Here is a 19,399-nt window from a genome sequence, read left to right on the forward strand (position 1 = left end):
TTCTTGATGAGTCTGGCTAAAGGTTTATCAATTTTGCTTGTCAAGGAACCATCTCTTAGTTTCATCAGTATTTACAATTATTTTCTCTGTCTCTATTTCATTAATTTCTGCTCTGATCTTTATGATTTATTTCCTTCTACTTAACTTCAGGTTTTATTTGTTCTTTCTCTAGTTGTTTTAAGTGTAAGGTTAGGCTTTTTTTCTTGTTTCTTGAGGTAAGAGTGGTAGGAGTATATTGCTATAAACTTCTTTCTTAGAACTGCTTTTGCAGCATCCCATAGATTTTGGGAGAATCCCAGGGACGAGGGAGCCTGGTGGGCCGCCGTCTATGGGGTCACACAGAGTTGGACATGACTGAAGCGACTTAGCAGCAGCATAGGTTTTGGAAGGTTTAACTTTTGTTTTTATTGTCTCTAGTTTTTAAATTTCTTCTTTGATTTCTTCAGTGATCCATCGCTTATTTAGTAGCATATTGTTTAGCTGCCACGTTTGTGTTTTTTTTAATTGGAGGACAATTGCTTTACAATATTGTGTTGGTTTCTGCTGTACATCAATATGAATCAGCCACAGGTATACACATGTCCCCTCCCTCCTGAGCCCCCTTCCCATCTTCCACCCCATCCCACCCGTCTGGTTTGTCACAGAGCACTTCGTTGAGCTCCCCATGTCACACGGCAAGTTCCCACTTGCCCTCTATTTTACATTGGTAATGTGTATATTTACACACTATTCTCTCAGTTTGTCCCCCTCCTCTAGTCCACAAGTCTTTTCTCTATGTCTGCATCTCCACTGCTGCTCTGCAAATGGGTTCTGTTTTGAGGTGCTCCTATGTTGGGTGCATATATATTTATAATTGTTTTATCTTTTTCTTGGATTGAATTATTGATCATTATGTAGTGTCCTCCTTGTTTCTTACAACAGCCTTTGCTTTAAAGCCTACTTTTTCTGATATGAGTATTGCTGCTCCAGTTTTATTACAATTTCCACGTGCATAGAATACATTCTCCCATTCCTTTACTCTCAGTCTGTGAGTGTCCCTAGGTCTGCAGTGGGTCTTCTATAGACAGCATACATATGGGTCTTTTTTTAATCCACCCAGCAAATCCATTGCCTTTGGTTGGCGCATCTAATCCATTTACATTTAAGGTAAGTATCAACATGTATGATCTTATTACCATTTTCTTAATTGTTCTGGGTTTATATGTGTAAATCTTTTCCTTGTCTTAAGTTTGTGCCTAGAGTACCTTTAGCATTTGCTGTAAAGCTGATTTGGTACTAGTGAATTCTCTTAATTTTTGTTTGTCTGTAAAACTTTTGATTTCTCCATCAAATCTGAACAAAGTCATGCTGGGTAGAGTATTCTTGGTTGTAAGTTCTTCCCTTTCATCACCTTAAATACATTGTTCCATCCCTTTCTGACTTGTAGAATTCTGGTTGACAAATCAGCTGATAATACATAAAACATACAAGGGGATATGTCATTCTTCCCTTGTTGCTTTTAACATTTTATGTTTGTCTCAAATTTTTGTCAGTTTGATTGCTATGTGTCTTGGTGTATTCCTCCTTGGGTTTATCCTAACTAGGACTCTCTGCACTTCAAGGATTTGGTTGATTATTTCCTTTCCCATGTTAGGGAAGTTTTCAACCATTATCTCTTCAAATATTTTTTCAGGTGCTTTCTCTCTTTCTTCCCCTTCTGGCACCCTTATAATTTGAATGCTGGTGCATTTAATGTTGTCTCAGAAGTCTCTTAGGCTGTCTTCATTTCTTTTCATTCTTTCTTCTATATTCTGCTTTGCTGCAATGATTTCCACCATTTTGTCTTTCAGGTTACTTATCCATTCTTCTTCCTCAGTTATTCTGCTATTGATTCCTTCTAGTGGATTTTTCATCTCCATTTCTTTGTCTTTTAGCTCTTCTAGGTCTTTGGTAAACATTTCTTGCATCTTCTCCATTCTTTTCCCAGGATCTCGGATCATCTTTACTATCATTCTGAACTCTTTTTTCGGAAGCTTGCCCTCTCCACTTCATTTAATTGTTCTTTTAGTTTGATTTTATCTTGTTCCTTCACCTGGAACAAAATCCTCTGGCTTTTCATTTTGATTAACTTTCTGTGGTTGTGGTTTTTGTTCTTCAAGTTGTGGGATTGTAGTTCTTCCTGCTTCTTCTGTCTGCCCTCTGGTGGATAAGGCTACAAGGCTTGTGCAACTTCTGTTTCTCAGTTTTAAACAACTGTTTAAAATATTTCTTCCAACTAATACCTATTGTCTTTTTTTTTTTGAAAACCACTTGAGCCAAAGTATCATTGTTTATTTATCCCTGATGATGCTATGTGACACTTACCTCCTCTCTTTAAAGAAAAATCGCTCTGGGGCAACAGTAGAAGAAAAGGGGGAAATAATTTACATTGATGTAATACTGAGCATGTAAACTGAATGCTCAGCACTTTCACAGTAGCAGTTTTATTAAATTCTCCCCACAATCCCCACATCAAGTACCATGAGTGTAATGTATAGAGAAGAAAACATTCTTAAAAATGTATCTTAATCACAAAGTGATGGTAGAGCTGGGATTCAACCTTAGCTCCATCTCTTATCAATGCCATACTTTTTCTATGATTCTTTAAGAAGATGAGTTTGTAAAAGTCACTCAAAATAAAGGATAACTAGACTAGATGAAGGAGAGGCAAGGTATTTTTGGCCACTCCCTCAAGTTTAACCCTAAGTCAAACTTATTTGTACCATTACAGGCCCTAAGATATATACATAAAAGTGTTTCAAACTATACGAAATTTTGTTTCATGAAAATCAAGCTTGCCTAATTATTAATAATGACAAATTAACCTATAGGAATAAAAAAACAATAAACTGAATTTGAAGGTAAAGTAGAGAACCCTTCAGAAAACACAAGATGATTCCAATAATCACTATTGGCCTATGTCTGGAAGATAAAAATATAGAGAAGCCAACAACTCTAATTTTGCCCCAAATCTATAAATATTGGTATATAGCACAGCCCATTAAAAGAGAATAATTCATAAGACATCCTCTTTCTCCCCTAAGATGATGTTGCTTTCTTTCAGGCTATATTTGGAAAACTATTTTGTATTTTCAGGGTGAACACGTCTTCCTTTTGTTAATCTTCTCTTCATGTCCAAAGGAAGGCTTTAAGACAGGTGGGAAACATGCTCTCTTTTCTATTTCCACTGTCTTTCACCAGTGCACACCATTCATGTCTATATGTTTGCTATTTCAGATGATGCTTGTGTATTTTTACTATATTTTAAGTGAAATAAAAATAGTCATAGGAATGTGTGAGTGGAAGAGGGAAGACTAGAGCATGACTCTAATTTGGAAATTCAGTGTTCTGCTTTCTTTTTCAAGTGATGTGCATTAATAATCTCCAAATCTTTTACTTGAAGCAATACTGTAAAAAATAGTTATCAACTTTTCAAATAATAGATACACACTTTAAGAAGTTATTTTTCTTTATTGTGAACTGCTTCTATCACTGTAAAATAGAAATTAACTAGAATTTTGTACCACATATAGCCTTTGAAAGAAATAAAATTCATACCCACTTACTCCCTATTTGCTTCCTCCATCAACAAACAAACAAAAGGAAAGAGAGAAAGAAAAAAGACTACATTACCCTTTTGGAATATGACCAACTACTTCTAATCCGTATGTGTTTTCCATATTGGTACAATAACAAGTAAAAGATGCAGCAATCATCTGTGTGGTTCCATTTGAAAAAGAGAAAAATAAAATTATTCCTGTCTCTCGAACATCTTAAAACTATTTTTAAAAGCAAACATTATTCATGTGCTCCATGATTATCAAGAGTAATATAGCAGTTGCACAGATTTTTAAAAACTAAGGAAATATGTAAATTAAAAAATCCCTCTGAGATTTGAGAGCACTTAATCTGCAGTCTCAAAAATTAAATGGTGTTACAATAATACAACTTTTATTATATCCTTTCCAATTATAGCAACCCAATTATGTCTGATTCTGAGGGGGTGCAGAATACAGAATATATGAATGTGAGTTTGTGTGTGTGTGTGTGTGTGTGTGCGCACATACCACAGTCCTACCTAAATACTTGTCTCTCATGATATGAAAGAATGTTTTAACACAGAACATTTTCCTTTCATTGGAGTAGTCACCAAAGAGTTTAAGATGCTGCATCAATATTCCTAATGTAGGTTAGTAATTGATGATTTACAGTCTCCTTGAATAATCTTGAATTTTGAGCTTTTGCTATTTCTTGGAGAAAAACATGCTAGTTAATAATGTGTTGAACCCAATATTTTTTGAATTACCTCCCTGGAGTTTAAGGAGCCTGACCCTCTATTGTATGACACACGACAAGCAAGGCCATGTGTTCTCTGCAAGTATCCACAGTCCCCTTTAAAATGTCTGTTCAGAATTCTGTTCAGGACTTGTTCTCACCAGTCATATTAACTTAATGTTTTCCATCCATTTTCACATTGTCTTCATTCTTTTGATTATTTAATAGGTACTGGAAATTTTGCATGGTTATCTATCCGTTTGATATGTGTTTAATCATTTCTATACTATGCTTTTTTGTTAAAAAGAAACACATTAATTACCTAAAGTATAAATTTACCATATACATGGTCAGAAAAAAGGTATTAAAACACACACTAGCAAAATAAGGAATATCTAACAATGTCCAATAATATTACTTTGTAGGGATTTTTACTGTATATTTCTCTTCTTTGTGATATTTAACTGAATTTATAAGATTTCTTAAAACATTAAATAGACTTAAAAAACAAAGGAGACTTGAGAATTTTTTTAAAGGCAATAAAACTTGACAGGTGATAGTTTCAAACTTTATAAATATTATGACATAATTGTACTTTCTAAATACAGTAGTAGTAAAAAACTCAGGCTATTAGGTTGGAATCAGAAGTATTCAAAAATTTCTGATTTCAAAAATCAGAATGTATTCAAAAAATTCTAAGCCAGTTAATACATTTTAATTGCTAATAATTTTCATGAAATATTTACATCATCAGAAAATACTGTGAGCTGTAAAAGAAAATATACCATAGCCACAAGATGCTGAATCCTTATTGAAAATGGAAGAATGCATGGTGTTCAATACACAGAGCCGATATTACAATTAAGTAACTTAAGTCACTAACTTTGTCTTTCAGACAGTGCTTTAGAAGGTTCTAACCTGCCATCTTCCAACTGTAACTCTTCCCATAAAGTGGGAGTTTTGTGGGGACAAAGGGAGGTACCTAACTCAAACCTCATATTTCTGTATCATACACTGAATTCCCAGGAATCTATAATTTCCTGCCAAAGTCTGCTTCCAGATACCTTCCCCAGGTCTCCCCCTCCAGCATGGTCCAAGGAAAGGCCAAGGGACAGTTGTGTGGGTGAAAAGTGGAGATGTGTTTGGAGTTTGGGTGCTGGGGCAAAAATATCCATGTATATACCCATGAATCCCATTGTAGGTGAGATGATGCTGTGAAAGTGCTGCACTCACACGCTAGCAAAGTAATGCTCAAAATTCTTCAAGCCAGGCTTCAACAATACATGAACTGTGAACTTCCAGATGTTCAAGCTGGATTTAGAAAAGGCAGAGGAACCAGAAATCAAACTGCTGACATCTATTCGATCATCGAAACAGCAAGAGAGTTCCAGAAAAACATCTACTTCTGCTTTATTGACTATGTCAAAGCCTTTGACTGTGTGGATCACAACAAACTGTGGAAAATTCTGAAAGAGATGGAAATACCAGACCACCTGACCTGCCTCTTGAGAAATCTGTATGCAGGTCAAGAAGCAATAGATAAAACTGGGCATGGAACAACAGACTGGTTCCAAATAGGAAAAGGAGTACGTCAAGGCTGTATATTGTCACCCTGCCTATTTAACTTATATGCAGAGTACATCATGAGAAACGCTGGGCTGGAAGAAACACAAGCTGGAATCAAGATTGCTGAGAGAAATATCAATAACCTCAGATATGCAGATGACACCACCCTTATGGCAGAAAGTGAAGAACTAAAGATCCCCTTGAAAGTGAAAGAGGAGAGTGAAAAAGTTGGCTTAAAGCTCAACAATCAGAAAACAAAGATCATGGCATCTGGTCCCATCACTTCATGGGAAATAGATGGGGAAACAGTGGAAACAGTGGCTGAGTTTATTTTTCTGGGCTCCAAAATCACTGCAGATGGTGACTGCAGCCATGAAATTAAAAGACGCTTACTCCTTGGAAGGAAAGTTATGACCAACCTAGAGAGCGTATTAAAAAGCAAAGACATTACTTTGTCAACAAAGGTCCATCTAGTCAAAGCTATGGTTTTTCCAGTAGTCATCCATGGATGTGAAAGTTGGACTATAAAGAAAGCTGAGCACCGAAGAATTGATGCTTTTGAACTGTGGTGCTGGAGAAGACTCTTGAGAGTCCCTTGGACTGCAAGGAGATCCAACCAGTCCATCCTAAAGGAAATCAGTCCTGAATATTCATTGGAAGAACTGATGTTGAAGCTGAAACTCCAATACTTTGGCCACCTGATGCAAAGAACTGACTCATTAGAAAAGACCCTGATGCTGGGAAAGATTGAAGGTGGGAGGAGAAGGGGACGACAGAAGATGAGATGGTTGGACAACATCACCAACTCGATGGACGCGAGTTTGAGTAAACACCAGGAGTTGGTGATGGACAGGGAGGCCTGCTGTGCTGCAGTCCATGGGGTCACAAAGAGTCGGACACAACTGAGCAACTGAACTGAGCCTTATGTTCATATAAATAAAACCTATACTATTTCAATAGTATGAAGTAATATTTCAATAGGTGAAATTATTTAGACACTACTTATCACCAATAAAAAGAAACTAAAGCCAATTAATAATAAGTAAATTAGAAGACTGGTTTGCTTAATATTTTATTTTCAGTGTAATGCTTTGTTTAGTTAAGAGTTCCCATCAGAAAGTCAAACCAGGGCTCTGTAACAACCTAGAGGGGTGGGAAAGAGTGGGAGATGGGAGGGAGTTTAAAGAGGGAGGGGACATATGTATACCTATGGCCGATTCATGTTGATGTATGGCAAAAGTCAAACCAATATTGTACAGCAATCACCAATCAAGCAAAAATAAATAAATATAATTTTTTAAAAGAGTTCCCATTAGAGGCTCTTAAAATTTCAAAATGTATTTTTTAATTTCATAAGCCTTAGGAGTAAAGTACAATTTGTTGCTTTGCCAAGTACAGCAACAAAAATATCTCAGAGAATCAGCCTTGGCCACTGAAAATTATGAGAATATCCTTTCAACAAAGAAAAATTAGGTCAGTAAATATAAAAAATCTATCAACCATTAATGGACATTTATTGATTGATAATACTTTATGCAGCATATAGATGCCATATCAAAAAGATGTGGTTTCACTTTTTATTGCTTTATGGAGAATCATGCCAGAGATCTTTTGAGTCTCATCCTTAGAAATGTCTCCATATTTAGAATTTTAGGCTATATGTTCTCTTATTTATCTGAAAATATACAAGCATATGAGAAATTCTGCAAAAATGAGAAACATGTGTGCCTCTTTTAAATTATTGACTCAAAATATTTCCTGTCTTTACATGAATGTATAGCCAAATTTGTCCTGCTTTAATGAGAGACAGGACTAATTGTGGGTTCCTATGGACAGTAAGGTGGGCCTTTGCACATTATCCACAGCAGTTGCAAGCATTGCAGAGAAGAAAGTTAAACGTTCGTTTTGTACTTACCAAAACTAAGTCAACAGGAAGAACAATTTTAATTTTCCTCTTAAACTGTTCATTCAGCTCTTTAACCAGTACAAGCACCACGATGCTTAGCAAGGATAAGAGCAGCGCTTCAAGTTGCACAGACTTGATGTTCTTAAAGATATATGCATAGATCTACAGTAATGAGGAAAAATACAAACAAATTTCAGGGTCATTCACAATATACCAAAATTAAAACCTGGCCCCAGATGAACTCTGTGATGTCTTGCAAAAAAACAGCTGAAAGGGAGAGGAGTGAAACAGTGGGGTGTAGAAGGGTGTATCAGTCAGGGCTGATATAGATAAGGCTATGATTCATTTGCATGTACAGAATTGCTTTCCCCTTGATTCGTCCACCAAACTCAGTGTTTATTCCTTCCTATATAAGGACAATACAACACTTCTCAGTCACTTCAATGGGCAGAGATCTAAAACTCATGCAGATTCACTATTAAGAGCAAATAAGGGCTCTCAAATAACTATAAGCTCTGTTAAGGGCTTCCCTGGTGGCTCAGCAGTAAAGAATCTGCTTTATTCTTGCCTAGAGACACTTGCTCCTTGGAAGAAAAGCTATGACCAACCTAGACAGCATATTAAAAAGCAGAGACATTACTTTGCTGACAAAGGCCCGTCTAGTCAAAGCTATGGTTTTTCCAGTAGTCATGTATGGATGTGAGAGTTGGACTATAAAGAAAGCAGAGCACTGAAGAATTGATGCTTTTGAACTGTGGTGTTGGAGAAGACTCTTAAGAGTCCCTTGGACTGCAAGGAGATCCAACCAGCCCATCCTAAAGGAGATCAGTCCTGGGTGTTCATTGGAAGGACTGATGTTGAAGCTGAAACTCTAATACTTTGGCCATCTGATGCGAAGAACTGACTCATTTGAAAAGACCCTGATGCTGGGAAAGATTGAGGGCAGGAGGAGAAGGGGACGACAGAGGATGAGATGGTTGGATGGCATCACTGACTCAATAGACATGGGTTTGGGTAGGCTCTGGGAGTTGGTGTTGAACAGGGAGGCCTGGTGTGCTGGGGTTCATGGGGTCACAAAGAGTCAGACACGACTGAGTGACTGAACTGAACTGAACTGAGACCTCAGAGAAGCAAAGATAGTTCATGTATGTATGGATAAATGTATGTATGGATAAATAAGTAAACTATTTCATCAAAACCAAGCCAATCTGTTTTTTAAAATATGAGTTTAGCTCACTTTGAGACTATAATACTAGTAATTCTTTGCTGCTAAGTCACTTCAGTCGTATCCGACTGTGTATGACCCCATAGACGGCAGCCCACCAGGCTCTCCTGTCCCTGGGATCCTCCAGGCAAGAATACTGGAGTGGGTTGCCATTTCCTTCTCCAATGCATGAAAATGAAAAGTGAAAGTGAAGTCGCTCAGTCGTGTCCGACTCTTCACGACCCCATGGACTGCAGCCTACCAGGCTCTTCTGTCCATGGGATTTTCCAGGCAAGAGTACTGGAGTGGGGGGCCATTGCCTTCTCCGAGTAATTCTTTAAATTGTCCATTTAATATAATTTGGCATGAAATAAAAAATACATTGGTACACATAAACAAATCAATTTTGAGATATTTCAAAGAATGAAATAGCCTATCAATCATATATATATATATATATATATATATATAATTTTTCATTATTTTCTTTAGTGAGAAGATTTTTCTGAAGCACTTAACAGATATTTACATACACAAACACATTTATACATATACATTACTTTATAATGTGTTTTTATCTGATTTTGTCATTCCTAATCCTTTTTTTTTCAATGATGGAGTCTCAAGTCCTAAAATAGTGTCTGGCAGATATCAGGCACTCTATACTGAATTAATAAAAGCTTTCACTTAATATGGTAATAGTAACAAATGTAAATAGGAATAGCTTTTACCCTGAATAAGCATAATAACATGGAGAGAAAGAACTCACATTCCTCTTTTCTCACTACGAACACTTGCTGTTGTTCACTCCCTAAGTCACGTCCAACTCTTCTTGACCCCATGGACTGCAGTATGCCAGGCTTCCCTGTTCTTCTCTATCTCTTGGAGTTTGCTCAAAGTCATGTCCATTGGGTCGGTGATGCCATCCAACCAGATGGGCTTTTAAAAAGGTAATTAAGTTAAAATGACCCCTTTAGGGTGGGCCCCTATCCAATCTGACCAGTGTCTTTATAAAAAGAAGAGATGAAGACAGACAGACAGACAGACAGACACCAGGAACGCACATGCACAGAGGTCCTACCATGTGAACAGGCAGGAGGATGCTGACACACAAGCGAAAGAGAGGCCTCAGAGCAAAGTAGTCCTAAGACACCTGGACCTTGCACTTCCAGCCTTCAGAACTGGGAGGACATATATTTCCATTTTTTAAGTCACCCAGTTTGTCATGGCAGCCCTAGCAATACAGAAGACAAAGGGACTCACAGTATTTATTTTTGGAATTCCCTATATGGCTTCCCTAATAGCTCAGTAGGTAAAGAATCTGCCCGCAATGTGGGAGACCCCACTTCAATTCCTGAGTCGGGAGGCTTCGCTGGAGAAGGGGGAGGCTACCCACTCCAGTATTCTTGGGCTTCCCTTGTGGCTCAGCTGGTAAAGAATCCACCTGCAATGCGGGAGACCTGGGTTCCAACCCTGGGTAAAGAAGATCCCCTGAAGAAGAGAAAGGCTACTCACTCTGGTATTCTGGCCTGGAGAATTCCATGGACAGTCCGTGGGGTCTCAAAGAGTCAGACACGAATGAGCAACTTTCACTTTCACTTCCCTATGCCCTAATAAATTCCTTTCTCTTCAAGTTAACCAAGATAAAAGTATTTTAAAACAAAAAATGAAACAGAAAGCTTTTAGTAATAGTGACTAAACAATGACTACCATTAAGAGGGACTTCCCTGGTGGCGCTGTGGATAAGAATCCACATGCCAGTACAGAGGACACAGGTTCCATCTCTAGTCCAGAAGGATTCTGCAGGCTGTGGAGCAGCTGGGCTGTGTGCCAGAACTACTGAGGCCCCACGCCTGGAGCCTGTGCTCTGCAACAAGAGAAGCCACTGCAATGAGAAGTCAGAGCACTGCAAGAAAGAGTAGCCCCACTTGCAACTAGAGAGAGCCCATGCAAAGCAATGAAGACCCAGCACAGCCATAAACGAATAAATCAATAATTTCTTTAAACAATAATTTTGTACCATTAAGAGAAACAGACAACTGACTAAATATCTATCACAGACAAATAAGCGTGGCAAATAGCTCTGGTAAGGATTTCAGCTATAGTGCCTAACAAAGGCAGTATTTAGAATCAGAGCTAGAAGGACCTTAGAAATCAACCAGTTGAGTGTAACTCATTCTTGTTGTTATTGTTCTGTCGGTCAGTCCTGTCCAACTCTTTGCAACCCCATGGACTGCAGCACACCAAGTTTCCCCGCCCCTCACTGTCTCCCGGAGTTTGCACAAACTCATGTCCATTGAATCAGTGATGCCATACAACCATCTCATCCTCTGTCATCCTCTTCTCCTCCTGCCTTCAATCTTTCCCAGCATCAGGGTCTTTTCCAAAACAGAGGCTCTTTGCATCAGGTGGCCAAAGTATTGGAGCTTCAACTTCAGCATCAGTTCTTCCAATGAGTATTCAGGGTTGATTTCCTTTAGGATTGACTGTTTGATCTCCTTGCTGTCCAAGGGAATCTCAAAAGTCTTCTCCAGCACCACAGTTCAAAAGCATCAATTCTTCAGCATTCAGCTCTCTTTATAGTCCAACTCTCACATCCATACATGACTACTGGAAAAACCATTGCTTTCATTATATGGACCTTTGTTGGCAAAGTGATGTGTCTGCTTTTGAATATGCTATCCAAGTTGGTCAAAGCTTTTCTTCCAAGGAGCAAGCATCTTTTAATTTTATGACTGCAGTCACCATCACAGTGATTTTGTAGCCCAAGAACATAAAGTCTGCCACTGTTTTCATTGTTTCCCTATTTGCCACGAAATGATGGGACCAGATGCCATGATCTTCATTTTTTGGAATGTTGAGTTTTGAACCAGCTTTTTCGCTGTCCTGTTTCACCTTTATCAAGAGGCTCTTTAGTTCCTTTTTGCTTTCTGCCATTAGGGTGGTATCATCTAGATATCTAAGGTTATTGGTATTTCTCCCAGCAATCTTGATTCCAGCTTGAGCTTCATACACCCCAGCATTTTGCCTGATGTACTCTGCATATAAGCTGAATAAGCAGGGTAAGAATATATAGCTTAGATGTACTCCTTTCCTCATCTTGAACCAGCTCATTGTTCCTGTTCGCTTCTAAATGTTGCTTCTTGACCTGCATACAGTTTCTCAGGAGGCAGGTAAGGCGGTCTGGTATTCCCACATCTTTAAGAATTTCTACAGACGTAGAAGCCAAGGTTGCAAAGATCTGTAACTTACCTATCCCAGGTGAGTTGACTTGTGAGTGAGAGTCAAGACCATGACACAGGTTCTCTGAACGCCTGACCAACACGTTCACCATTTTACCAATCCCTCACACACTAGTCTCTTCTTTCAATTCAGGAAACAATTTTTCCATACTTCCCTGGTGCTTCCTTTTCCCCATAGGATGTGTGCAGTGGAGATGCCACACTTTGAAAGAGAGACTATCATGGAACGTGGAATCTTTGATCCTGGTTAGTGGTGGCCCCCACCTGGCTGCTTCTCAGCAAACAAGCTCTTCAGCAGCAGGATCACATCAGTCAAAGAAAAGAAACAAAGCCTTCCTACCTGAATGCAAAAACTGTGAGAAGAGGGAACCATGACTCTTTTTTTTTTAACATATACACATTTGGTGAAAGTATACTTGTGTCTATACAGTGCAATCACTTTAATTCCTTTTCACCACCTCAAATTGCAAGACACTTTTATATTAACCCTGCCTGGAGCAGGAGCTCCACCCATGACAAAGGTCATGAGGAAGGAGGCTCGGCATACCAAAGGCGGGATCGAGCCTCAGGAGTCCCCCTGGAAATTCTCAAGCATCTACCCCCAAAACCAGAGTCTGCCTACTTTCTGCTTTGTTTACCTACACCTGACTTTACGGGGGGCTGTTCCCCACTACCTCTCTCTGAAAAAAGAGTTAACTTATAGCTCCAGTTAACAAAGTTCCTGGGTGTGATAGTGTTTCAACCTACAAACTCCTTTGGAAATCCTCTAGCCTGCCTGAATAGGTTTTTCCGGCCACATGTGATTGCTCAGAGCCTCCCAACTGAGAGGCATGAGATGTTCTAAACTGTCTGAATACAGATTCCTTTGAGCAGTTAAAAGATTGATTAGAAATTGTATTGGTGAAGGGTTTTTCACTTGTTGGGCCAATGTTTGCTGCTAAGTCTCCATATCCCTTATCTGCTGTGTCCCTGGCAGTGTATTGATTAATATAATTGGTGTAAGTAGTAGCTTTAATGTTTGTAACGTTGGACCCTTGAGTTAATTCTTTTTCTTGTTACAGCCCACCACACCTTTGCCCTATAGGAACGCAACTTTATCTAATGCTTTTGGAGGGTGGTGCCTGACTTTAGAATAATCACCTATAGAGAAAAATAAGTTTCTTAAAATGTTAACAGGCCTCCGGGCCAGAAGATGATGCAAATCACCTAAACTTTTGGATATGATAAATTTGCAGGAAGAAAGCCTGGCTTACTGCATGACTCTACCCCTTCCCCCATTATCCTCTATGCATAACTTAAGGTATAAAAACTACTTTGGAAAATAAAGTGCAGGCCTTGTTCACCGAAACTTTGTCTCCCCATGTCGTTCTTTCTCTCACCTTCTGGCTGAATTATTCAGCCTCTTTTCTCCACTGAATTTCCTCACTGAGCTATCCTTATTTAACCACTCTTTACATCTTTAATTACATTTAAATAAGCTGAAGTTTCCTGATCGCCGACGCCGTCCCCGCTTCGAATTCCCTGGATCCACCCGGGGCTGGACCCCGGCATAACCCTCTGACAAACATGGTTTCCCTGATAGCTCAGTAGGTAAAGAATCCTCCTGCAATTCGGGAGATCCCAGCTAGATTTCTGGGTCAGGAAGATCCCCTGGAGAAGGGAAAGGCTACCCACTCCAGTGTTCTGGCCTGGAGAATTTCATGGACTGTATAGTCCATGGAGTCGTAAAGAGTTGGACATGACTGAGTGACTTTCACTTTCACTCACCACAAACATATGGTTTGAGGGCAGACTGGGGTGGGAAAAATGGGTGAAATTGTTTAAATTTCAGCACTTTAGAGAAGAGTTGGAGAACTAACATTTCCAGGTGCTAGACTAGCCATCTTATATGCAGTGATTCATTTAATTTCCCAATTAATACAAAGTGAGCATAATTACTTCTTTATCACATTATCTGCCTTTAATTACACTGCCTGGTTTCCTTCATTAACACTATCTGAGATTACCTTGTTCAACAATGTGTCTCCTCCTATCCTATTTCACATCCTCCCCCTCAGCATTTCAATAAAACTCCATGGGAAAGGCGGAGAAGGCAATGGCAACCCATTCCAGTACTCCTGCCTGGAGAATCCCAGGGACAGAGGAGCCTGGTGGGCTGCCATCTATGGGGTTGCACAGAGTCAGATACGACTGAAGCAACTTAGCAGCAGCAGCTGTGGGAAAGGGGTGTCACTTCTCAACTGCATCCTCATCGCCTATGAAGTAGTCAATCAACATCTGTTGAATAAATCTATTATAGCAATTCTTGAATCAAGGATGCATACTAATCTCTTCCCATCCATTTGTGGATTATTCTGTTGAGAATTTCTGGTTTTGAAGCCTCATATTTAGTCTGATTCTTCCACTTTGCAGGTGAGGAGACTAAAGTCTGCTGCCAGCCTTGGTTTTTGTTTTTTAAAGTAGCTTTCACATCCCTGGAGTCTTTAAACATGAGCCACAATTTCCCAGGAATACCCTCTCTCTGCCCCAACTTGCTTTTAACTTGATTATATTTTAAATCTACCACTAAACAAATCTAGATTCCTATTTAGGGACCATTAGAGCCATCCATAATAATCCTAAAATTGATGTTGGTAAAAGTTCTCTTTGTTCTTAAGAATGTAATGTCACCTATAAACTTTGCCTACATATCATTATATCATTAAATAACTTAGAATAGTTGTTGTTAAAATCAAGCTCCCCTAATGCCTCTACTTCCCAAAGTAGCACACATTAATAGGAAAACAAGACTGATATTAAGTTTAAAGCTCAACCCCAGTCTGTGTTTTCATGAATACAAACACAACTCTAAAAGGAAGAAAAAATCACAACATTCTATTATTCTTTACATCATTTTATATGCAAAGTCCTGATCAATAACTGCATCTCACATTGGGAATTTATCCCAGGAAACTACTGCTGTAAGGGATACAGTAAATCTTCAAACAAAACACGACATAGAGGAAGTATGGTATGTTCATCAACTAGAGACAACACGGGAGCACAAAACTCACTCGGCCTGAACTCACAGCCAAGCACGCCAAGGTCCACGAGGCATCCAGCCATCCCTTCTTTAGAAAACTAAGTTTAATTTGAGTCAGTTAAACAACTACATTTTATGGTGACGTATTTCTTTGGTGAATTGTGCGGGATGGAGAGCTTAGTCCAAGATAATTGAGTTGCTAAAATATCTGCCTTATAAGATTTAGAATTTTAAGGTAATCTTTGTTACTAATTTCCATATAATTGTCTCATATCCAAATTAAACCTGCAACATTTTCTATCCCCTGTGTCACTGATTGATTCAAGCTGCAGATGAATATTCCTTTTCTCTCCTCTTCAATTGATTCTGCCCATTTTTCTGGGTGAACTGAATGTTCTCAAAAGTCACAACAGAAATGTCACAAAAACTGTGGAGAAAATGTGGGTTTCCATAAACCACCAAAGTGTGTTCTTGATTCAGAAATCTCAGGGGGCCTGTGTCTTCAAAGTAGATTTGTTCTCCACATATAACTCTTATTTGTACGTATTTGATTGTGATTTCATTCTCTATAAAAGAGAATGTTTCATTGGTTCTGATTTCCTTCTGATGTTTTTGTCCCATTTTGTTAACTTTCTTGGTTCCTGCTTCATAGCCTTCAGGGATATTCAAACTAGAAAAATGCTTTGCTTGCACTTCATGGATGGGAATGAGAATGAAATTGCTTTCTGGTTCTGAAAACCTGAATTTTAAGAAAGGAAATACAAATTTCCCAAAAAGTTAGTTGAATATATTGCCAAGCTTGGCTTGTACTTTGGGTTTAATGAACAGAACTGTACATAATTATATTGAAGGATACTCTTATAAAGTCATGCAAATGAAAACAGCTTTGCCAAATTTATCATAGGCTACTACAGGCTGAGACACTTGGCACCACTTCAAAGAAATTCACAAGTGCTAATATGAGCTAAGAATTTTTGTAACTTTTATTGTGCCTTATAGGGAAAACAACCTTCTAATAAAAAGATACATTAGTTCTCAATATAAAAATCAATTTTAATTGAAAAGAATCATTAAACCTTTCCCTCTTGTGGGACCAACTATCAATCAGAAATTTTAAATTTGATAAAAAATTTTATTTGGTTTTGACCAATCTTCTTCCTCTCTTATTGCATTCTCCAGATGTGTTTGGACTTCAAAAAGTCACATAGTTAGACTTTTTCTTTACATTTTGGTTTTATCAGTTAGAGAATTTTGACTTCTAATGAGTACAAAACTTCGAAGTTTCATTTTTTAATCTCTCAAAAGGTAACCCTAGTACACTGTTAGTGGAAATGTAAATTGGTACAGCTCCTATGGAAAATAGTATGATGTCTTCTCAAAAAAACCAAAAACAGAACTATCATATGATCCAGTAAGTTCACTCCTGGGAATTAATCCCCGAAAAATGAAAATGCTAATTCCAGAAATCACATTTACCAGAATGTTCATAACAAAAGTGTTTGCAATAGCCAAGATATGGATACTATTCGGACATAAAAAAGAATGAAATTTTGCTATTTGCCACAACATGGATGGATTTAGAGGGTGTTATGTTAAGTGACGTAAGTCAGACACAGAAAGATGAATACTGTATTATATATTATATCATGTACATGTGAGGTCTAAAAAGTAAAATTACAAATATAACAAAATAGAGAAAAACATTTTTGAGAACACAAGAATAAAATGATTTAACTGGTGAGCCACGGTCCCAAGACAGAAGTGACTTTTACAATAATATTGCTTCTGATTATTTTTAAATATACTGCAGAATTTTTCATAATTTATTAAAGGGATTTATAACTTCTTGAGGGAACTAAGCTGAATAGATGGAAATATTTTAAAATAAACTAAAAAATATGGCATTCCTTTACTCCAGCTGACTGCTGCTGCCAAAGCGCTTTAGTCGTGTCCGATTTTGTGCAACCCCATAGACGGCAGCCCACTAGGCTCCCCTGTCCCTGGGATTCTCCAGGCAAGAATATTAGAGTGGGTTGCCATTTCCTTCTCCAATGCATGAAAGTGAAAAGTGAAAGTGAAGTCGCTCAGTCGTGCCTGACTCTTAGCGACCCCATGGACTGCAGCCCACCAGGCTCCTCCATCCATGGGATTTTCCAGGCAAGAGTACTGGAGTGGGGTGCCATTGCCTTCTCCACTCCAGCTGACTAGCCCTCATTAATAGCAGATATTTTTATAAGTTTTATAAATTTTGGAATCATCTTTATTTGTAGGTTGCAAAAAAAAAAACACATAATATTGTTATATTGTTTAGATTCATTTCATCTGATTAACAGTCTTCTAGAGAGGAAAAGGATTCGTATCTATTATTTACATAGCACTTTAAAAAACTCTCTAATTTGTTATAATTAACTATTCACTACTAGAAATGGCAACCCACTCCAGTGTTCTTGCCTGGAGAATCCCAGGGACAGGGGAGCCTGGTGGGCTGCCGTCTCTGGGGTTGCACAGAGTCGGACACGACTGAAGCGACTTAGCAGCAGCAGCAGCAGTACAAAGATAATCACTTCCATTAAATGTATACCTACCATGTTCCAGGCAGTTTATTTTGGGAATGAATCCCAATTGGTATTATTATCACCAACTCATACAGTAGACAACTGGAAGTCAAAGTTACAAGGTCATTTAATCAAGAGTAGAGCCATGATCTTACTTAGGATTGCTCTGATTCTAAAGTTCTAGTTCTATTGCCTCTTTCTAAGGGAAAAAACACAGATCAATTAATGTCTACCTGATTGCATGGGCCCTAATAAAATCATCAGAGCTAAAAGTTCACTTAGAGGGAAAAACTAAGTTTTACCCAACATATAACTGAAGAGGAATATTTTAAATTCACTATGAAACAGCTATAACATTAAAAGAAAGTTTTATTAGAAGTATATGAATTTAAAGGTAAAATTTGAATAACAAAGGGAAAATAAAATATTATATGTAAAGGGAATTAGGATAAATGATGGTTTAGACCTAATTCTATTCACTTTTTTAAAGAAATAAGGTCATGACAGTATTCCAGAACCTCCCTTTGAATATGCAGACCCCAGAAATGCTGGGAGAGCTACTCAAAGGACCAATGGATAACGTTCATAGGATTTAACACTTCTGGGGGAATCCCTCACATGAGGAAGCTGGTTAACAGTTTTCAGCCAGAAGAGAAAGAGTTGCCTAAACACCTGAGCCTAACTGGAGCTGGTGGCATGAGCCCTGCATTTCAGATGTAGCAAAGGGCGAAATATCGGGCTATGTCTACCCTCAAGGCGAAAAGAAAAAGGCAAATATCATATGATATCACTTACATGTGGAATCTACAAATATAATAATAATACAAATGAACATATTTCAAAACAGAAACCAGACTCACTGACACAGAAAACAAACTTGTGGCTTCCAAAACAGAAAGAGGGTAAGGGTGAGGGATAAATTAGGAATCTGGAATTAACAGACACAAACTGTTACAAATAAAATATACAAACAAGGACCTATTGTATAGTATGCTCACTCACTCAGTTGTGTCCATCCCTTTGCAACCCCATTGACTGGCCTGCCAGGCTCCTCTGTCCATGTGACTTGCCGGGCAAGAATACTGGAGAGGGTTGCCATTTCCTTCTCCAGGGGACCTTCCCAACCCAAGATCAAACTCCCATCTCAGGTGTCTCCTGCATTGGCAGGCAGATTCTTTACTGCTGAGCCACCTGAGAAGCCCAACTGTATAGCACAGGGAATTATATTTAATACCTTGTAGAACCTTAATGAAAAAGAATCTGAGAAGGAATCCCACCTGAAACACTGTAAATCAACTAAAATTCAGAAAAAAAATTATTGGAAGCTTGTCCAATAATCTGAGAGGGCAGAACTGAGCATGTAACATTAACATATGATTTCAGATTACTCACTAGGGATGTAACCAAAGAGACAGAGATTTTCACTTTTCAGACTAGAGAATTAGTCCTCTTATTAGACAACAGGGGCTTCCCAGGTGGTACTAGTGGTAAAGAGTCTGCCTGCCAATGCAGGAGACCTTAGAGATGCAGATCCGATCCCTGAGTCAGGAAGATCCCCTGGAGGAGGGCATGGCAACCCTTTCCAGTACTCTTGCCTGGAGAATCTCATGA

The 19,399-nt window shown here is 38.5% G+C and overlaps 1 protein-coding gene across 2 annotated transcripts in view; it reads right to left on the bottom strand.

The window, feature by feature from the left end:
* Nucleotides 1-19,399, bottom strand: part of SLC26A7 (solute carrier family 26 member 7) — a 167,209-nt gene that overhangs the window by 82,241 nt on the left and 65,569 nt on the right. For both annotated transcript variants that reach the window (XM_027561585.1, XM_027561584.1), the window contains exons 6-7: nucleotides 7,775-7,927; nucleotides 3,652-3,734 (exon numbers count right to left, since the gene is read on the bottom strand). In XM_027561585.1, coding sequence (XP_027417386.1) covers nucleotides 3,652-3,734; nucleotides 7,775-7,927 — 236 coding nt within the window. The remainder of the gene's footprint in view (nucleotides 1-3,651; nucleotides 3,735-7,774; nucleotides 7,928-19,399) is intronic.

The sequence above is a fragment of the Bos indicus x Bos taurus genome, chromosome 14 (genome assembly GCF_003369695.1).
Source record: "Bos indicus x Bos taurus breed Angus x Brahman F1 hybrid chromosome 14, Bos_hybrid_MaternalHap_v2.0, whole genome shotgun sequence".
Lineage (NCBI taxonomy): Eukaryota > Metazoa > Chordata > Mammalia > Artiodactyla > Bovidae > Bos > Bos indicus x Bos taurus.